The sequence below is a fragment of the Leptinotarsa decemlineata genome, unplaced genomic scaffold, assembly GCF_025532065.1.
Source record: "Leptinotarsa decemlineata unplaced genomic scaffold, Ldec_3_MD MMD2_tig00026299_RagTag_RagTag, whole genome shotgun sequence".
Lineage (NCBI taxonomy): Eukaryota > Metazoa > Arthropoda > Insecta > Coleoptera > Chrysomelidae > Leptinotarsa > Leptinotarsa decemlineata.
This window is the reverse complement of record NW_027412676.1, coordinates 12139061-12160799: the sequence shown is the minus strand read 5'-3', so window position 1 is coordinate 12160799 and position 21739 is coordinate 12139061. Positions and strand designations below refer to the sequence as shown.

The following is a 21739-nucleotide window of genomic DNA, read 5'->3' as shown; positions in this document are numbered from 1 at the left end:
CCAACATTTTTCTGTCGTTGAACATCTTGTCGACTCTACCAGTAACCACATGTACCCCAGGAAAGGTCACTTTCCACACTTAGGCGCCTAAAAACCTACCTACGGAGTTCTTGTGGGCACGACAGGCTCACCGGGTTGGCCCTAATGGCAATTCACAGAGATGTCATCATCCCAACTGATGATATTATAAAAGAATTTGCCCATGAAAAGTCTAGAAAGGTTGATTTTGTATTGTGGATTCACTGAACTGAAAATTTGAGGTTTTTAGTTTTAAAGACGAATATGTCAGTATCAGTGGAGGGCTTTTCCCGTACCAATGTAAGGTTAATTGATTGAAGTTGAATTAGCTGGTCTTTTTTTTAAGACTCCCCAAAATAAAAATCTGGCCACGGCCTTGAAGCAGTAATTTCTCACTTTTGATGTACAATCCTATGAATGATCAAAAGTCATTCAATTAGTTGAAATTCATTCATGCACCAGATAATTTCTGTTTCATTCCAATATCTGAACGTTTGAGTTAGATTTAGGGTTTTGATAATGAAGATTTTCAGGCAATCACATAGTGTAGAACACGAAAAGGCTTTTTATTGATAGAATTTGTGAGGATCGACGGGATGAATTAATATATCACAACTGACTAAATCTACAGAGCGAAGCAAAACAAAACATAAACAAGAAAATACGGAATTTCATCCAAATTCAACAGACTTCAAGCGTTTTTTCCCTAGAGAGACTCACTCTAATCTTAACATCCACCAATAATTTCCTAGTGGAGATTTAATAGCGGCTCCAAATCTATCCGGGCCATCAGATTAGGGAAGTAGTAAATAGTCTTTGAAGTAATGGAAACGTTGGAATCTGCAGTCAGTTCGCAAAGAGTATTCACCGTTTGCAATGGACTGTGAAAACACAGAATTAGAGTCTTCTGAAATTAATTATTCAGATTTCCATATTGAATTCACATCTGTTCGGATTTTCATTGATTTATTTCGTATTCAACCTAAATTTCAGCTCAACAGTATTCTCAGGTTTGAAGGTGATACCTCCCGATGTTATAACCTAATGGAAATTTCTACGTTACATTTACCATATATGATTATATTTCTTTTTATTCAATGTAGACGTGAATAGACCCCCCCTCTCAACTTTTCAACAGAGCAATATATAAAAGTCGAACAGTATTTGTATGAGACAGAATTATTTTTAGTTAACTAGTTAAGTGATCCAATAATTTTTCTGAAAAAAGGGTTGGATCGGCAACAGGATCAATTGAAAAAACAAAACAATAAAAACAAAATCTAAACGATAATAATCGTTTTCACAAAAAATAATGAGTTCTTAATTAAATTACTCACCGAAAAGTAGTTTTTTCGTGTTGATAATATTACTATTTCAAAAACCATCAGACATATTAGATACATAATAAAAAACATTGCAAACATTTCCGAGACATCACCAACATAAAACTACACGAAACAAACGAATGGCTTTACCTGTGATTCTGATAAGATGGTGTCTCTTTTTAATCAATGCAGAAAGAACAAGAATGAAAAAAGGGTAAATTACTCCAGTATGTTACTTATCAAAATGAAATTTACAGTATTAAGACCTTAGACATCTCTTCTACTGTTAACACTATCGCATTTGAGGATATGTAATAATTTCGCCCAAAAGTCTTGGATAAAATGGTTGAACAATAGTTGCATGATCAAAATAAAAAATGTGACCATATTCTTTTTCATGTTCAACGAGAGTTCTGGGATTTTTTTATATTCAGTTTCTTAGAGTCTATCGTGTGTTCTGAAACTCGTGTTTTAAGATACCGTCCGGTTTAACCAATATAGCATTTGTGCCAGATTTCATAGTTCACTTTGTACACTATATTGGATTGTATTTCTTGTGGTGTTTTTGTTTTTTGTTTCGAGAAAAAATGCTTTTCAACTGTATTTTCATTTGAAAAGGCTACTTTAATTTGTTCGGTACTGAGTAGCATTCCAAGTTTATCAGATGAATTTTCTACAAATGGAATTTTGTGATATTTGGGTTTCACCCCTGTATTTTTGGAGGAGAAACTTCATTTTTTTATATAATAAAGGCTCTAGGAATATTAATTTTTAATAGGTGATTCTCAATTAATTGGAGATTTTTGTTGTGGAATTCAGAATTGGAAATGACAAATCAAGAGCAATTGCCATTTCCACTCTCCAGTTAAATGAGAATTACCTAGTTAGATATTACCCTTATTAAAAAAATAATTGAAGAAAGAAGTTTTTTCTCCTAAAATACAGGGATAAAACCAAATATTTCACGAAATTCCATTTGTAGAAAATGTATCTGATGAACTTACAATGCTACTCAGTACCGAACAAATCGAAGTTGCCTTGGTCAAACCGGACGGTATCTTAAAACACGAGTTTGAAAACATGTGAGAGACTCTGAGAAACTGAACATAAGAAACCCTACAACAGCTCTCATTGAACATGAAAAAAATATGGAAACATTTTTTATTTTGATCATGCAACTATTCTAGTTGTTCAACCATATTTTATTTTCAATTCCATTTAGGAATTTTCGTGATCGACTATGCAGTTGAGCATCCACCCTATATTATTTCGTTCGAGTTTTTGAAAATGTTTCGCGCCAGATTTTTATGAATGTCATTCAAATTTTGTTAGACTGAAATACATGGAAAAATATACGTTGATGAATTCTCGCCCTTACTGGAAAGACCTAGTCAAGGAACTGCAGAGATCAACAGGAATCTCAATGAATTTGGCAAAGAAAGGAGTTGTGTACTGTCAAATCTTGTTTGGGTGAAATCGAAACAATCAAGAGACAAATTGAGTAAAGTTTCGAATCTTCATTCACAACTAAGCACATATCGAAAGCGACTAGCATTTGAAAATGAAAAAAAAAACAAGAATTAGAGAAGTAGATGCGCCGGTTAGAGCAGGAAGAATCAATGAAATGTGTGAAATTGTTAGAGCTGGAGCGCAAACTGCAAGAAGGTGAAATTAACGCTCGAGACGAAACAGACGGGGCCGATCGGAAGTAAGAGAAAATTTGAGATTGAATGCATAAATGAAGAAGCAAGAGGTAGAAATGGTAGAAAAGAAGCTAACAGTGGGATTAAATTACTTTGTGTAACCATTCCAAACAGTTTCGAATCCGACCATGGATAATCAAAACAAATTCCTAACTCAAAATTCAATAGATTTTTCCTGTTATGTAAGCAGATGATGCAAGGTAGTGTCTAGCCTCAACATAAAGTCAATGATTGATTCAAAATCATCGACTTCATGTTAAGGATAGACACTACCTTGCACTGACGAGTGGCTAAGCAGCCCGAAACTGGTCTGCAAGTGTATTCGAATAATTGAAAATCAATTGCGGCAGTTGTATCGCCAACAGCATACGCAGGAATGACGTCAGTGAATAATCATGCACTGACACTTGTCGGATATAGGCCAACGCCCTTCGTGGTATCAGCCAGGGGAGTAGTTGTTTCCTGATAGGTGTCAGACCATGAACCTGCAGTGTAGAGAGTTGAGACTGGCCTGAAGGAATCGTTCTTTCAGATGATTTGATTTATAGTTAGTCTTTAAGTATGCCCACTGACTATTTGTAGAGCATATGTGGAACCTAATTGTTTTTTGAACATTGGTACTGTTTCAAAAAGTTATACGATAGAAAGGTCATTAATTTAACTACTTATCAATGGGGTCATTGGCTGGCATCCGGTAAACTATTCCTTTAGTAATTCTTGAATTTATTCAGTACTGAGACTGAACAGCTATTGTCCTTATGTGAGAATTCCTCTCATCTGAATTGTAAATTCATCAACGCTAATTGAGCTGCTGAAATCGAAATCCATGCAGATTTTATGTAAATATGTTTGGAAGCAGGAGAGACAGGACACAAAGCCCTTATCTGCCGGTATATATTTGCATTTCTCCCAAAGGGTTGCGGATTTTTCGTTATTGCGGACGAGCACAAATAACGTACCACAAGGAGCTTGATGTTTTTATGGAGTGTGGGTAAATTAGGATATGGTTTTGCAACGACAGAGGTCTCGTCACCCCTAAATATTTTAACATAATACGCTCTTTTGACTCCGATTATTTCAACGGAATATACACAGGTCCATTAATTTTTTCATTGTGGCCAAAACGACTTGAATTTTCTTTTTACTTTTACTAATTTGAAAACATATGATTTGGTTGATATTGTTATATTGTTGGGTAGAATTAGAATGAGTTGGGAGCTTTGGAACTTTGAATATTACTGGAGTTTTATTCCAACACCAAACCGATATTTTCAGCACCTCGACACGTGCTTCGATCACCAAGCGATCATCTTCTAGAGGAATATTGAACTGAATATACATACAATGTTTTCCTTATTTATACTATAGATACCTCTGCTGGGTACCTGTGTCTTGATTGTCTTAAATTAATTATACAATATTGCCTACACTATCATAGGCATCTAGATGCCTATTGTTGTTAATTTGTCTAACTAATTCTAATGAACAAAAGTCTATGGAATGGTTTTGATCAGACCAGAAAAATCAGCGACTGCTGATTTTTCTGGTCTTCAATATTTCAGGTGTGATAATTGTTCCTTATATTTCATTTCAATAGATCTTTTAGTCTGTCCATGATATTTTACATAGTAGAACTCACATTTAATTTCATAAATTCCAGAGCTGTCTGAATTCTGACTTTGTCTTTTGGATTTCCCAAAAGGCTCAGTAGTGTATAACTTATTTTAAATACTACTTTCATACCTAGTTCTATGAAACTCTTTCCAAAGGAAAAATTGGAGAATACGGAAAAGTCTTCAGTTCTTTTAGATTAGTTAGACAAGTTGACAACAGCAGGCATCTAGATGCCTATGAGAGTGTAGTAATAAGTAAACATAATATTATGAATAACAATGGTGAACCAATTCCTAATAGTACCTGTATTATGAAGCTTGTTGAAATAATACTTTTTTCTGTGACGTGAAAAAAGAGTGACATTTTATCTCTGATGACAGGTAACAAAATGTCACTTTTTATGAAATTACTTCTTTCTCCGGGAAAAAAGTGGGTACTTCTTCCATAAATAAATAAGTGCCATTCTGATCATTCACATATTGATTTCAATTTAAGAGCCACCGGTAGACAGCTATTTTAGCCTATTGGTCATCGTCAGTACCGAGCAGGCGGTCCTCGATTGAAGACAAAATGTGAAAAACCAAGAAAAGTACTCGATAGAAATAACTTCGTGAATGCAAGCGAGACATAAGTGGAACCACCTATTGGTGTGACACCCAAGTCAACTTGCCAAGTTTTCATGTCAGTGTTGGTGGTTTGACCAATCAACCGACAACTGCGGTGGCAGAAATTTGGAAAGCTAACCTGGAATGTCATCGAAAAACGAATCCTCATGTTTCTAGAAATGATATGAAATCGAGAAAGGTAAGTTGAATTGGGTGTCACACCAATAGGTGGTTCCACTTGTCTCGCTTGGATTTACACAGTCATTTCTATCAAGTAAATCAATATGTGAATGATCATAATGGAGCTTATTCATTCATCTTTTGATTTTCATGGAATTATTTTTCAGCAGCTTGACTGATGAATATATATCGACAGGTTACAAATGTTACTTTTTATGAATATACGTTTTCCTCGTGAAAAAGTGAGTTCTATATATATATATATATATATATATATATATATATATATATATATATATATATATATATATATATACAAAGAGATATTTTATCGAGTGGATATGATATAAAAATCAAAAATGAAACAATTAGTGGACACAACACTCCAAAAGTCGGGCAAACCGCGGAAACGTGTTTCTGGCTATTGGCCTCATCAGCGCGGTGCAGCCAAGTGTAGAGATGGGCAACACTTGTTTGCCGACAGCAGGAAACAACACAAATGAACGGAGTCAACAACAGGAGCCAACCGCACATTTGTGGTTCCAGTTAGAAGACCTAGAATTCCCAGGCTACATCTAACATGACCACGTAGGCAGCTATAGCTACCTGCGTGACATCCGGGTCCAGGATATAAATACAAAGAGATATTTTATCGAGTGGATATGATATCAAATCAAAAATGAAACAATTAGTGGACACAACACTCCAAAAGTGAGGCAAACCGCGGACACGTGTTTCTGGCTATTGGCCTCATCAGCGCGGTGCAGCCAAGTGTAGAGATGGGCAACACTTGTTTGCCGACAGCAGGAAACAACACAAACGAACGGAGTCAACAACAGGAGCCAACCACACATTTGTGGTTCCAGTTAGAAGACCTAGAATTCCCAGGCTACATCTAACATGACCAGGTAGGCAGCTATAGCTACCTGCGTGACCTGCTGCACCGCGCTGATGAGGCCAATAGCCAGAAACACGTGTCCGCGGTTTGCCTCACTTTTGGAGTGTTGTGTCCACTAATTGTTTCATTTTTGATTTTTATATCATATCCACTCGATAAAATATCTCTTTGTATTTATATCCTGGACCCGGATGTCACGCAGGTAGCTATAGCTGCCTACGTGGTCATGTTAGATGTAGCCTGGGAATTCTAGGTCTTCTAACTGGAACCACAAATGTGCGGTTGGCTCCTGTTGTTGACTCCGTTCGTTTGTGTTGTTTCCTGCTGTCGGCATCTCTACACTTGGCTGCACCGCGCTGATGAGGTCAATAGCCAGGAACACGTCTGCGGTTTGCCTCACTTTTGGAGTGTTGTGTCCACTAATTGTTTCATTTTTAAAGAAAAATAGCAGTAATCATTTCTTCTTTGATTTGATTTCTCATTTTTCATTCGCTGCTACAATCTTTTCCCGTTACTTTGTCGCAAAATAAGTTCTAGCATATTAAGTTGCATTCATACCTTCAATTGACGCCTAGTGTATATCGCTTGAAACAAATAAAAGCTCTCAGTAGACATACTGATATTCAAGTGAACAGTGCTGTTGTCTGTTAATCATGGCTACAAGGGGTTGTGTTATTTCTCCAAACAGTTTTTGTTATATCTGTGGTGAATTCGCTATTAAAAGTCAACAGAGAAATATAAGTGATTTTGTAAGGAAACTCTATTTTGCCTACTTTGAATTGAAAATTGGTAATCAAGATAAACTATGGGCCCCGCATAAGGTATGTAGAAGATGCGAAGAAGATCTTCGTTTGTGGTTCAAAGGAAAAAAAATGCATTTCGATTTGGAATTCCTATGATATGGCGTGAGCAGAAAAATCACACCACTGACTGCTACTTCTGCTCAGTTGACGTAATGGGATTCAAAACAAAAGAAACATAAGTTATCCTAATCTTGACTCAGCTATACGACCAGTGCCCCATAGCTCCGAGATATCTATCCCGCAGCCACCTTCCTGTTTGGATGAATACCCTAGTGAGTTGGAGGACGAAGCTACATTGCCACCTCCGGGTGAATCAAGCTCAGATTTATCTTTTGACGAAGATGAAAAGCCTCAACTATTTTGTCAAGGTGAGCTCAATGATTTAGTAAGAGATTTATGTCTTTCAAAAGATGCAGCCGAACTGTTAGGTTCTAGATTAAAAAATAGAAACCTTTTATCACCTGGCACTTCTTTCTACTGGTACAGACACCGAGAAAAAGAATTCACCCAGTTTTTCTCAAGAGAAGGAAATTTAGTTTTCTGCAATAATGTGGAAGAACTCATACATCGCTTTGATATAAAGTATGACTCATCTGAATGGCGCCTATTCATTGACTCATCTAAGACTAGCCTTAAAGCAGTATTATTGTACAATGGAAATGAATTTGCCTCAATTCCGATTGGACATTCTGTGCATATGGAAGAAGATTATAACGATTTGGCTATTATCCTGGAAAAAATCAAGTATTAAGACCATCTTTTGGATGATTTGTGGACACTTCAAAATACTGACAATGCTTTTGGGTCAACAAGCAGGTTATACCAAATATCCATGCTTCTCATGCTTATGGGATAGCAAAGCCAGAGAACAGCACTGGAAAAAAGTGATTGGCCATCCCGAGAAACTTTAAAACCTGGAGAGAAAAATGTTATAAACACTACCTTGGTACCACCAGAAAAGGTTTTGTTGCCCCCTCTCCATATCAAATTGGGGTTGATGAAACAATTTGTAAAATCGCTGCAAAAGGATGGGAACTGTTTCAAATATTTATGTACAAAATTCCCGAAACTATCAGAAGCAAAGTTGAAAAAGGGAGTTTTCACCGGCCCCGACATAAGAAAACTTTTAACGGACCCTTCATTTGTGGAAACTATGAATGAGAAGGAAAAAGAAGCTTGGTATCGTTCAAGGACGTGGTACGGAAGTTTTTGGGAAATACTAAGGATCCTAACTATAAAACCATTGTGCAAGCAGCATATGAAGCTCAAGGCTGCAAGATGAGCTTGGAGGTCCATTTTTTACACTCTCGCATAGACTATATTCCTGAAAACCTGGGAGCTTACAGTGAAGAGCAGGGGGAGCGATTTCACCAGGATGTCCGTGATATTGAGAGGTACCAAGGGCGATGGGATGTCACTATGCTTGCTGACTACTGTTGGCTGCTTAAGCAAGAAAATGAAGATGGAAATCGAAAAAGGATTCGTCAAAGTATCAAGGAAAAGAAGAAGAGGTTTCATAAAGAACATGAATAAGTATATGTATCAAAATAATGTTTCGTTTGCTTTAAACAAATATTTATCGTTTGGAAATTTTGAATAAAGGAGTGTTTTAACCAATTTTTTGTGTTTGAATTTGCAAAAAATACTTATGTGATAGAAAAAAAATGGCCATCACTTTTGAAATCAGCGCACTTCAAAACATATAATTCAGTTAAAATATCTCATGCAACTGACAAAATTTTTTTTTTCGCAGACCTGTGTAATCTATGTCTCAACATATCCAAATGTGATGTAATGTCTTACTCATTAAAAGCGAACTTGAATTTACACAACTCCTTCATAAACAATCAAGTTCTGGAGCGTCCTGACATACTCACTGATCTAGGTGTTACTTTCGATTCATCCCTCTCTTTCAATAAACATATTGACACTACTCTAACAGCAGCTCTTCGCATGTATGGATTCTTAGAAATACAAAAGACTTCGAAAAAGCTTCAACATTGAAATCACTTTATCTCACTTTTGTTCGGTCTAGGCTAGAATATGTATCTGTCATGTGGAGTCCCTACTATCAGGTTTATGTAAATCAACTAGAAGCCCTACAGGGGCGCTTCCTAAAAGACACGTATCCTACTGTAGGAATACCCTATTATGAATTGCTTTTAAATCACAATTTTTATAGTCTCTAGGTAAGGCGTAAATATTATTCATTTCATTTTCATTTAAGGTCATAAACAATATCATTACCTGCTCTCAACTGTTACATATGTTGAATTTTTTTGGTTCCTAGACGGTCATCTAGAATGTTACTCCCTATTCTGTAAATGGGTTCATCCTGTAGAATAGTGTATGAAATAAATAAAGGCTAATGCTTAGCTGATATACATGTGAGATATCTTGAATATGTATCAACAGAAAGAATATGCTGACACCAATCGGGTAGATTAGCTAAAGCCCGGTTTTGAAGTATATGAGGCTACTGACTTCCTTGCGAAGGAGGGTGCTGCAAGTAGCTTCATCGGACCAGAACCTGTCATAGGCATCGCTTTAGGCTTTGCTAAACAAACATTGAACACCTGGATAGCAAGAAGATTTATGGATTTCTGACAGGATATTCCAGGATTGGCTCACTCCTAGGCGTTTATTCACACTTCGAAGCTCAATACTGAACAGTTGTTCTGCCCCGTTGGGAACCGAATCAGATTTTCGGAGTTTGGCAGAGACTCACTCTCAACATCTCAAAGACCACTCACCATACAAAATAATCGGCTTCGTTCAGAAGCTGGGCTTATTTGGTCGAGTGTGAATAGGTGTGAGCTAGTATTAACCCTTGGGAGTTGCGGAAGAGAGTCGAATAGAACCATTCTCCCTGTAAGTTGGGCTACCTATCGGGCGAGTCTCCAGGTGGCGAATAGGGGAACAGCCAGGGGACTGGAGGCCCTATCCGGCAAGCCAATGTGGCCTTACGGACGGGGTCGCCGGACTCCTGGTCAATGGTAGAAAGAAGTAGGGTGAGAAGAACTGAAACTTCGCAAAAGCCTCTGCAAAACATGTCACCGTGGACCGGCCTACCCAAGCTGAGGTGTAAGGAATCGTGCCGACAGGTGAATGGCCGCAGGGTGATATGCGGTTACGAACGATCCACTTGGGGAACAGGGCGAAACCTCATTGTAATCAGCCTACTTCTGGTAATGCGGGGCTCTGCCAGAGGTGACCAACTCTTTCCTTGCTACTCGTGAATGAAACAAACACAAAAACAGAAACAACAAAAACCAATCCCGAGGCTGGACAGAAGTGCTCACCTCAATCTAAGGCGCTAGCTGGGGATGAACAGAAATGTCCACCCCAATCTACCGCTTGGAATGAGGCTGGACATAGCAGTTCCCCTCGTGATGTTATACAAAGGCCAAGGCTTAAGCGCATTTGCGGCGCCGAGGCCAAAAGGAAAAAGCTCCCTCATTTGTGCACCTCCACGGAGGGAACCCCAAGAAGGTTGAAGAAGCCGCGCAACGACAGTGATGTCGCTGCACCCTCCAAAACCATCGTGGAGGCCACCGTGAGACACCTCAAGGTTGCCAAAGAGAGTGTGTGTTCGGCGGCTCTTGGCCTATACCTGTCAATATAAAGGAGATGTCTCCTAGTGTTCTATCCACCTTCCTGGAAAGGACAGGATGGACGATGACCTAGAAGGAAAACTCCTTGGAAGGATGTACAATGGGTCACTGGCCTATGTGTTGTGCTATGTGCTGATCTCACCCTCCCTACTCCAAAGATACAAATAGACCCACTCTCTTTCCACCTAACCTAATCTAACCTAACCGTTAGTTTGCAGACTCCAAACGTTGTCGGTGAGACACCGATGATGCAAAACGTAGTGGATGTTGAACACCAGGGAACATAAAAAACTCCACGAAATCGTTTTGAATTATCGAAAAGTTAAGTTGCGTGAGTTATCTGACGTTGTAAAGATATCAAAAGAATGTATTGTTTTTACATTGCATGGGCATTTGACTACGAGATACCTCTGTTAGAAGTGGGTGCCGCACGAGCTCACTGTTGACTAAGAACAATAACATCTTGATGATTTCGAGCAGTAATTGGCCACGTTTGAAAATGACGAACCGAAATATTTGCGTCGATATGTGAAAATGGATAACACACCGATTCATCATTTCCCTCCGGCATCAAACGCTCGTCAACTATGTGGAGAGCAACTAGTGAACCTCGTCCATGGAGCCCGAAAGCACAACAATCGGCTGGAAGGTTATGGTCTCGAGATTTTGGAATGTGCGTGGTGTAATATCCATCCAATATCTTTTGCAGGGAAAAACCATCAACAGTGAATATTATATAGCGTTATTGGGGCCTTTGAATTTTGTTCCATCAAGACAACGAAACGTATCACAATCCAATCAAAGTAATGGCGAAACTACATAAAATGGACTTCAAATTGCTCTCACATCTACCATATTTTCCGGATTTGTCTCCCAGCAACTACAGCGGTAAGAAATTCCACTCGTTTTCTTTCTTAGGCCCGGAATTTTTCAGCTCATGTAAGGAACATGTGTTATCAAAATATTACCATCTGCTTGCATAACAAAAATTAAATTCGCTCTAGATCAGCATTAAAAAAAAATGTCCCGTGATCACGCAAGACAAATTATGCAGTAGAAAACTCTTTCTGAGAAATTTTTGGTTCGACAGTTGACGACCTAACAATCGGATATGGAATTTTGTGTATCCAAGCAACTTCTATTTGTGAACATATCAAGCAAAACTGTGTTCATACAAACTAGGATGAATTGAATATAAAATCGAAAAATAACCGAATTTTTCAAACAAACATCGCGAACAAATTTCAAAAAGAATATTTTCCAACAAATAAAATGCCGAATATTCCAGTTAAGTTCCTGAAAGAATAATGCCCTTTGAACCGTGTTCACACACATAACGTCATAAAATATATTTGAATGAACTAACCCTCTTATCTGACTTCGCATCTGCAGCCTCGCATTAATGCTCAAAAGCCCTAATGGTTGAGTGTGCACGGATTTATCCGTAGAGCAGCTTGTTACTGATGGTTTTCCTGATTTTTATGCCGAAAAAATATGTTCACCCTTTTCATTTTTCTCTTTGTTCATTGGTAATTCGGGTTCATTAGGGAATTGTTCGGAATTTCACAGGGTACTTCTATTGAAAGTGAGAAAATCAAGGGAATGCAGGATTCAACAGATAGAATGAAAAGGTTTGAATAGTATTCTTGTTTTATAAATAGCGAAGAGGAATTTTCTAACCATGAAATGATTTTTACTTTGCGTCAAAATTGAAATTATTCACTCTTTATTCGGTCTTTAACATTGGAGCTACAGTTATTACGTGAATATCTCGTGTCCTATTGTATTATTGATTAATATGCAATGTATGAATATTATGCAAATGATTTTAATAATTACGTCACATCAAAATGGTATGGCATTAGTGTTTTCGAAAAAATCTTGAATGTGGTTTTCTTCGTAATGTTTTAGTATTCATGTAGGTGCACTGAGGTACAATATTGGAAAACAATTCTGTTCATGCAGACTTGTGTGACATACGAGTATAATAAGTATTTGTGGATAGCTTCGCTATTTTCATTATCTCTCCACACAAACTTACATTATTGATTTTCTGTATGAATTCGAATTGTTCAAGTACAATCAAACTGGATTGTCGAATATCAAAGGTTTCGATTTGTTTTGTCAATCATTCCATTACGATTGTGAATTTGTTTCACTTTCAGGTGTGAATACCTTGGTTTTATACTTATGATTATGACGATGCTCATTTGGTAAGCGAAAAGAGCGTCGAGAGACAGTATTTTTGTTCCAATGAAGGAAAAGTGATGAATTTCATTAGTTCGGACCTCCATTGACTGATATATGAAATGATTCGAAATCCCTGAGAGAACTAAAATAAATATTTAAAAACGAATAGCTGAATATACCAATCAAATTGAGCAAAAAAACCTGAAATGTAATAACCTAGTCCAGGTCCTTGTCGAGACCCGTATTACAGAGACATCATCAAAACTGATCTTCAACAGAATGGCTACTTCAGAGCTATGGTGGAACAGACTTTGTCTAGAAGACAGCAGGAGCCTGGCAAAGAAGAGAAGCCGTCACAACCTGTGCTTGCACTTCCCTACCTCAGATGATTACCAGAAAGGATAAGAAGAATTGGGTCCAAATACAACTTCAGAACCTGCTTCAGACCTGGAAACACTATTCGTAGCAGCCTCACGAAAACCAGGCCACCAAACGCAGACTGCGATTCCAAGAATTGCATTTACCGGATACACTGTGAGTGCGGAAAATCCTATATCGGTGAAACTAATTGAATGTTCACATTGGCGAGCACAAGAAACACACACAGCGAGGGGAAACCAGCAAATCAGGAATAGCAGAGCATGTTTGGACCCATCAACACAACATCGAGTGGTCCCAAGCTGATATCATACACAGGGAGGAACATTGGCTTAGGAGGAAATTCAAAGGAGCCGCATACATTTTATCCAACAATGTTTTCAGCCAAGCTAGCGTGGAGATACGCAACATATGGAAACCCATAATCAAGCGTAAAATGACCAACTTCCGCCAAACGGTAATCACCCACTAAACCGGTGGAGCGGAAAAAGGAAAGCGGAGATAAGTGAAAGTATTCGAATGACCCATAAATAGTCATCTCTCGGAGGAATTAGTCCAGTCATCACCCGAAAACGATTGTAGATACTAACAATCGAAATGTCGTGAAGTAACTTGTCTTGGAATCTCTCAATTTTTATTTTTAATCATTTTTATTTTCCGTTCAGTTGTTCCATTTTTAATTGTATTTCATTTCACTGTTATTTCATTTTAGGTTTTCTTGATCAATATAATTGTTATTTTCAGCTATCCTTTTTTTATTCTTCTTTTTAGTTCTTCCAGGGATTTTAAATCATTTTATATAATATCAGACAATGTATGTCCGAACTAATGAAATTCATGAAACATTGTCACACACCATCAAACAAACGAAGGAAAAGTGTTTTCAATATAAAGATGATGATGGTGATAGGAATCACACGTTAATAGGTGAGACCTCGTTAATCCTCAGCTCGCACAAGTTTCGACTTCTGAGGGTTGTCGTGTGTAGGGGTGCGACAGCTGGTTAACGGAAAGACAAATTTCAAACAGTTTTTTTTAAACAGACATATCAATAATGGTAGTTTGTTTGAAGGTGATTGACAATGTTTCATAATGAATTTCACTAGTTCGGACTTCCATTGTCTATTATATAAAATGATTTGGAATCCCTGAAACAACTAAAATAGAAGAAATGAAAATGAATAGCTGAAAATAACAATTATATTAACCAAAATAAACCTGACTATCTACAATCGTCTTCGGGTGATGACTTCACCCGACGACGATTGTAGATACTAACAATCGAAACGTCGTGAACTAACGTGACTTGAAATTTTTCCACTTTTTATTTTTATTTTCTTTTTTCATTTCTCTATTTTTTATTTATTCAATTGTTCTATTTTCACTTGTATTTTATTTCACTATTATTTCATTTCAGGTTTGTTTTGGTTAATATAATTGTTATTTTCAGCTATTCATTTTCAATTCTTCTTTTTTAGTTGTTTCAGGGATTTCAAATCATTTTATATAGTAGATAATGGAAGTCCGAACTAGGGAAATTCAATAATGATAGTGATGATAATAATGAAAAGTGAAAGAATACACGCATGCTGTTCGTATGAAATTCGAGATAGTCAAATGTGCAACGGTTCATCATCATGAATGATTACGTCTATACTCATACAGATATTTGTTGATTTAGTTATTCTTGTAGGTTTTTCAATATAATTTTCCATTACAAACTGAATAAATAGACTTGTTAATGGCTATTGACAAAATCATTATTCATTCTATTTTTTTTGTCGATTGTAGCTTGGCAAATCTAGCTGTGGCTTTGAGATACGCGAAGGATAGAGAGAGATAATAATTGACTACTAAGTTTCATCAGGAAGTAGATTCGATACAATTCATATAATATTTTCGAAGATTAGTTGCCTGAAGATTATAGTAGAATTTTTCGCCTACTGTTGATATATGGTTTTCGTCAAGAAATGTATCGATTCCGTATATATTCTCCCTCTGAAACGTCATCATATTTCTGTTCTGATGTATTGTTGCTATCCCCAGTATGTAAATCAATGATCAGATCTTCCACGATTACGTCTATCATGAATTCATTTGACATGAAATCGTCCTCAAATTTCTTGTTAATAACGAGATTTTCATTTCACATTCCAAAAAACGTCGCACCATTGCATGCCATCGTTGAAATCGACATTTTCATTTGCCGCATAATCTTTCAGTCTAGCCCACAACAAGTCAATTGATTTAAATCCGGTTGATATGGCGTTAATCTTACACAGTTGTGGTTTGCTGCTGATTAGCCTGATCTATTTCATATTGCTCAATTTTTGGCTTATAGTTATTATTGTCAAGCATGCTGACTCTTCAGGAGTCAGCATGCTTTTTCCGAATGAAATATTTTCTGGAAGTCATGGTTGCATATTGGCTTTTAACGCCGATGTATTTGGAATTTTGTCGATTCGTTCATTGAGATATGATGCAATATAAATCACCACAACGCATTTTAACGGAAAATTTGGAATCGAATGTTCCGACACCCATTTTCCATAATCTTCGAGATTCATCACGTTGTGACAATTACCTATATCACAATTTCATTTCCATCTAATATAAGCATCAGGCATAAACCCCTTGTAATGAAGCAATCAGACGTTGTCCTTAACTAACAGGTTTTTTCTGAGACCTCCATAGTATATTCACTCCAACACTTTTGGTGTGTCTGTGTAGCGTGAATATAAGTTTGATCCATATAAATGATAATTTTCTCAAGGACAAAACACAAGCACTACAAGAAAATCCTTAAGAAGTTCTAAGATCGGTGCCTGTGCGAAAGTAGATATTCACATTGGATTTGAATCACTGGAGATTAAATCCATTTGGAAAAATGTTCTCAGGAAGTTCATTCCACATAAACGCAGTTTTCCAGATGAAAGAGTTCTGAAACAGTTCTTAAACATTTGGCACTTGGCTCCCGTGAAGTATCTATAAAGGAGAGACAAATCTCCAACCTTTCTTCAATGTTCCAGACTATCAAGGTTGCAAGTGATGTTCGCGTCTCCAATCAGGCGGGTAGCTCTTTTTTGTATGGAATCCAGCAGCACAGCGGCTTCAGGATATGGTTAGGGGTGGAGCTCCATATATGAGAATAATACTCCAAAGAAGGTTTGTTTGAATGTGGTTGACAATGTTACATGGTGTATTTCATCAGTTCGGACTTCCATTGTCTAATATAATATAAATTGATTTGATTTGAATTGATTTCATCAGTTCGGACATCCATTGTCTAATATGATATGAATTGTTTGAAACCCCTGAAAGAAATTAAAAAGATCAACCGAAAATAACAATTTTATTAAACAAATAACTGAAATTACAAAGAAATAACATGCAAGCAACATCCAAAATAATAAAAAATTGAAATAATAATAAAAGCTGAAAATAAAAAAATATTATTAACAAAAAATGAAAAATAAAAATTGGAAGATTCCAAACCAAGTTACGTCACGACGTTTCGATCGTTAGTATCCACAGTCGTCTTCAGGTGATAACTGGACTTATTCCTCCGAGATCTGACCAATGAAGCGGAGAAAGGGAAAAGGGGATAGGTGAAAGCACTCGAATGACCTATGAATAGTCAAATCTCGGAGGAATAAGTCCAGTTATCACTCGAAGATGATTGTGGATACTAATAATCGAAACATTGTGACGTAACTCGGTTTGGAATTTTTTAATTTTTCATTTTTTGTTAATGATATTTTTTAATTTTCAGCTTTTATTAATATTTAATTTTTTAATTTTTTTGGTTGTTGCTTGTATGTTATTTTTTTGTAATTACAGTGTTTTGTTTGATAAAATTGTTGTTTTCGCTTATTTTTTTAAATATTTTTCCAGGGATTTCAAATCAATTCATAATATAGTAGACGATGGAAGTTTGAACTGATGAAATAAGACATATTGGTGACCATTTTAATCGACAACCAACATATCGAAGCAAAAAGCGAAATTTTCTGACGTTAAATTATTAAATCCGGTTCGGAGACATTTATCTTTCTGGAGAAAACCGATGCCTGGGTTTTTGTGGCATTTAATTGAACCTGGTTACTTCATGTAGTATCATCCCAGAAAAAATTGCGAAAATCTATGTGTATTGTATTGAGCAATATATCATTTATTCACGAATGATATCTGAAATACCAAAATTTAGAGAAAACACAGCTAACCAAAAAAAAAGACAACCGCTTGACAAATAAACGTACGCAACTAGGCACTAACAATTCGACAAATTCGCACATCAATAATTTTCAATATTCTATCCATCCATGTAATTTATTGTTCTCATTTTAGGGGTAAATATCATGATCAAATGGAAGTTAAAAAACTCAAAAACGTTATAAGTTTTTAAGTGAGTATTGAAAAACATAATTTTTCATTGATAGAGAATTTTCTAATCCCGATAGTGAAACTTTATGCTATTTACCAAAAGTGATTTGTGTTATATACCTAAGCACCTGACAAATTATGGAATTTCATTCTAATTTTAAGAAATATGGCAATAAGTGAATGAAAAGGGGTAGAAAAAAGTGCCATGATATGAAAAAAGATGTGCTGAATAAAAAAATATGTGAATTGCAACCGTTTATTGCTCAAAAAAGGTAAAATATGACATCATACAAATTGTGACAGGCTATATCTCAAAATCTAATTGAGTCCGACTAAAAATAAAAAGTGTTCTGAATTCCTACTATCATGTGGTATGATCCCCAGAGAACTCGCGAGTATCTCATAAAGTACAATTTAGCCATTTTTCAATTATTTTCGATACAACATGATGAAAAATCTCTTCCAAATATTATTTATCAGAGCGTCACAGCACCAGCATCTAGGTCGATTATTCAATTCATATTTTTTACTGAATTTCGGATTCATCATATCGATCGTCTTGATGAAATTGTTCTTGTTGATGAATTAGGATATTTGAGTTTTTTAGGCTTACACTGGGTTTCATCTCATCTATTGAATATTTCATATATATATACAGGGTGTCCCATATACAAATCCGCGGGCAAATATCTGAAAAATGAGAAAGAATATCCATATTTCGTGAAGGCAGATGATTTTGATGACAAAGGGTCCTCGTATTTGCGAAGATATCCAGCAATAGGCGTCATCCATTAGGGCGTCGCGACACCGACGTCAATTTTTTCAAATGGTAACCTAGATTTTCCTATTCGTTTTTGGATTCTGCATTAAATTTTAAATTCAGCCATATAGCACACTTGTAGTTTTCCTTGAATACTGATGAAAAAATGCAATTTAATTGCATATTATGAAAAGGCACGTGAATAAGTCAAAATGAATGCAATAATACAAGTTTAATAAAATAAATTCATCAGTTATGATTCCATCGTCTGTTGAATTTTATCTAGTTGTGTATTTCTGTACAAATTAAAATAAATGTTTCAAATCACCAAAAAATATGTTACTTTGACCATAACTCGACTAATATGATGATAACGAAATCAATTAGTGACAACAAGAATCATTTCAGTGAGTAGATCTAAAGAAATGAACTTCAAGCGTTCAAGACAGTCTCGAATATACTTATACAGTAGGTTGAATGGACTGACTCCTATCAGAAAACAACTACTCCCGTGGCTAATACCACGAAGGGCGTTGGATTGTATCCGACAGGCGTCAGTTCAGGAATCTTCACAGAAAATGTCCTGCATATGCAATTGGCAATACAACTGAAAGAGTCGACCTTCAATTTTGGAACTAGCACACTTGCAGAACGGTTTCGGGCTTATTAGACACTCATCAGTGCAAGATAATCGCCATCATCGACCTTAAGTCAATGATATTCCATAATTGAAAATCGGAATTCTTTCAGAGTATTTCATTCCTCTTCCTAAGGTGAAGCGAACAACAAAATGTCACTCCATCTAGTGGACGAGGCACTAACCAACTGCATATCCGTAATTTGACCGATTCCTCTGAATACGGAAGAAAAACTTTCTTAGAAGTCAGTGGGCTATGGTTGAAGATTGGCAGTCAACAAATCTATAGAAATCAACTTTAAACGTTCCAGCCAGTCTCGAATATACCTACTCAGTAGGTTGAATGGACTGACGCCTATCAGAAAACAACTACTTCCCTGGATAATACCACGAAGGGCGTTGGATTATATCCGACAGGAGTCAGTGCAGGAATCTTCACAGAAACTTTCCTGCATATGCAATTGGCAACACACCTGAAAGAGTCAACCTTCAATTTTGGAACAAAAGAGGAATGAAATACTCTGAAAGAATTCCGATTTTCAATTATGGAATATCATTGACTTTAGGTCGATGATGACCACTATCTTGCGCTGACAAGTGGCTAATGAGCCCGAAACCGGTCTGCAAGTGTGCCCGTTCCAAAATTGAAGGTCGACTCTTTCACTTGTATTGCCAATTGCATATGCAGGAAATTTTCTGTGAAGATTCCTGCACTGTGGCCTGTCGGATATAATCCAACGCCCTTCGTGGTATTAGCCAGGTGAGTAGTTGTTTTCTGATAGGCGTCAGTCAGTATTTTCGAGACTGGCTAATTTTTTTACTGCCCGTCTTCAAACATAGCGACAGCTAAAAGCGTCTCCCACGTTACTCTCATAAAATAGTATCACATTTGTGATACTACTTTATGTGGACGTCGCATATAAACTAAGTCTTTGATATATCCCCACAAAAAGAAATCTAGTGGAGTAATATCTGAACTTTGAGCTGGCCATAGTATTGGACCCTTATTTCAAATCCATTTCTCATTAAAAGTATCATCCAAATATTGGGTAACTATTCTATTATTATGTGGAGGTGCCCCATCTTGTTGAAACCACACATTCAATCGAGTTTGTATTGGTAAATTCTCCAAGAGATTCGGCAACACATGTTGTAGAAAAACCAAGTACCTCTCCCCATTGAGAGTTTCTTCGAAAAAATGAGGTCATATAAAATAACCATCAATGATTCCGCACCAAACATCAACCCCCACACAGACTAAAATCTCTTTTCTTGCACCCAATGAGGGTTCTCGTCAGACCACTAGTGACAATTATGTTTGTTTATTATACCGTTGTTATAGAAACGGCTTTCATCACTCCATAAAATTTTTTTCAGAAACTGATCATCATCATGAATACGGGTGGACAACCATGCAATGAAGTTCAATCTTCTATCAACATCTCCTGAATATGGGAATATATTTTAGTTATTGAAAATGAAACATGGAGATTATTACCTGGATGTAGTCCTTGGACCAAATGTATTTTGTATGGATTGAATTTGTTTTTTGCCCTCAATCCCACTGACGTGGGATTGAGGGCAATTCTGATCCAGATGTTCATAAAAAGATTCCTTCCAGCTACAAAAAATTCATTTTGATTATCTTCTCATGATGCTCAGTCAGTTAACGATGTCGAGAGACAATTTTCTATTTCTGGTTTGTAGAATAAGTGTTTTAATTGAATTCACTTCAATCTACTTACTCATGGTAGGAGAAGTTAATGAATACAAATACTAATATCTGCAAATAGAGTAAAATCGAAGCATTTTGAAAGTTGATCTGTATTCATTACCCACTTTGAAGGAACCCATATAGTAGCAACTGAGAGAAAATTAACTAATGAAAGGAAAAAATACAACACACTTAACCCTAATAAATTGCTCCTCACGCCCAGGTCCGGACTATTCCGAGGCGAAACCCAAACTCGAAGCCATTACCATATAAATTGAAGGTCCCGCCGAAGCGACTGAAATTGTCTGAAATGTTTATTGTTGTTACAGACGTGCGTGCACTGACGAACATGCACATCAGGGCGCCGGAAGCAGTTAAAAGGGGCGAGTCGGTGACGCTGGTGTGCGACTACGACCTGGAATCCGCTGCTTTGTACACCATCAAATGGTACAGGGACGACGAAGAATTTTACAGATTTGTTCCAAAGGAATCGCCGCCCTTTCAGGCATTCGAAGTGGCCCATCTTTGCGTCGATGTAAGTAAGGAAGATTTGAAGGGGAAAGGGATGGATGAATGTTGACTTTGTTTTTTTTTGGGAATGTTGTTACAAAGTGACAAAATTCAAACAACCACATTTTCTCACAAGGCAAAGAACAAATGTCAATAATAATTCATCGAAATCACAACATAAAGAGTTCTTTACGTAGAGGTATCAAAGAAAATACACGAAAATTACAATTGGCAAGGATTTAACACCGACGTCAAAAACTTGCCGCCAAAAAACAGGAGCTTGTCGAAAACATTCAAACAACCCGTTAGTCATACTTTAAACACAAAAAATCACTCCTGACAGAATAAACCTATAAATTTCAACGAAAAAATACCCATTGCACGCACTATTTCAGACATCACTTCAT

General features: G+C 36.8%; 1 protein-coding gene across 2 annotated transcripts in view; it reads left to right on the top strand.

The window, feature by feature from the left end:
• Positions 1-21739, top strand: part of LOC111508115 (uncharacterized) — a 211982-nt gene that overhangs the window by 50388 nt on the left and 139855 nt on the right. Inside the window, exons 1-2 of one of the 2 annotated variants that reach the window (XM_074180610.1) lie at positions 14859-16493; positions 21152-21357. In XM_074180610.1, coding sequence (XP_074036711.1) covers positions 21172-21357 — 186 coding nt within the window. In that variant the 5' untranslated portion in view covers positions 14859-16493; positions 21152-21171. Of the gene's footprint in view, positions 1-14858; positions 16494-21151; positions 21358-21739 lie in introns of those variants that run through there. The other variant, XM_074180609.1, reaches the window with a different exon arrangement.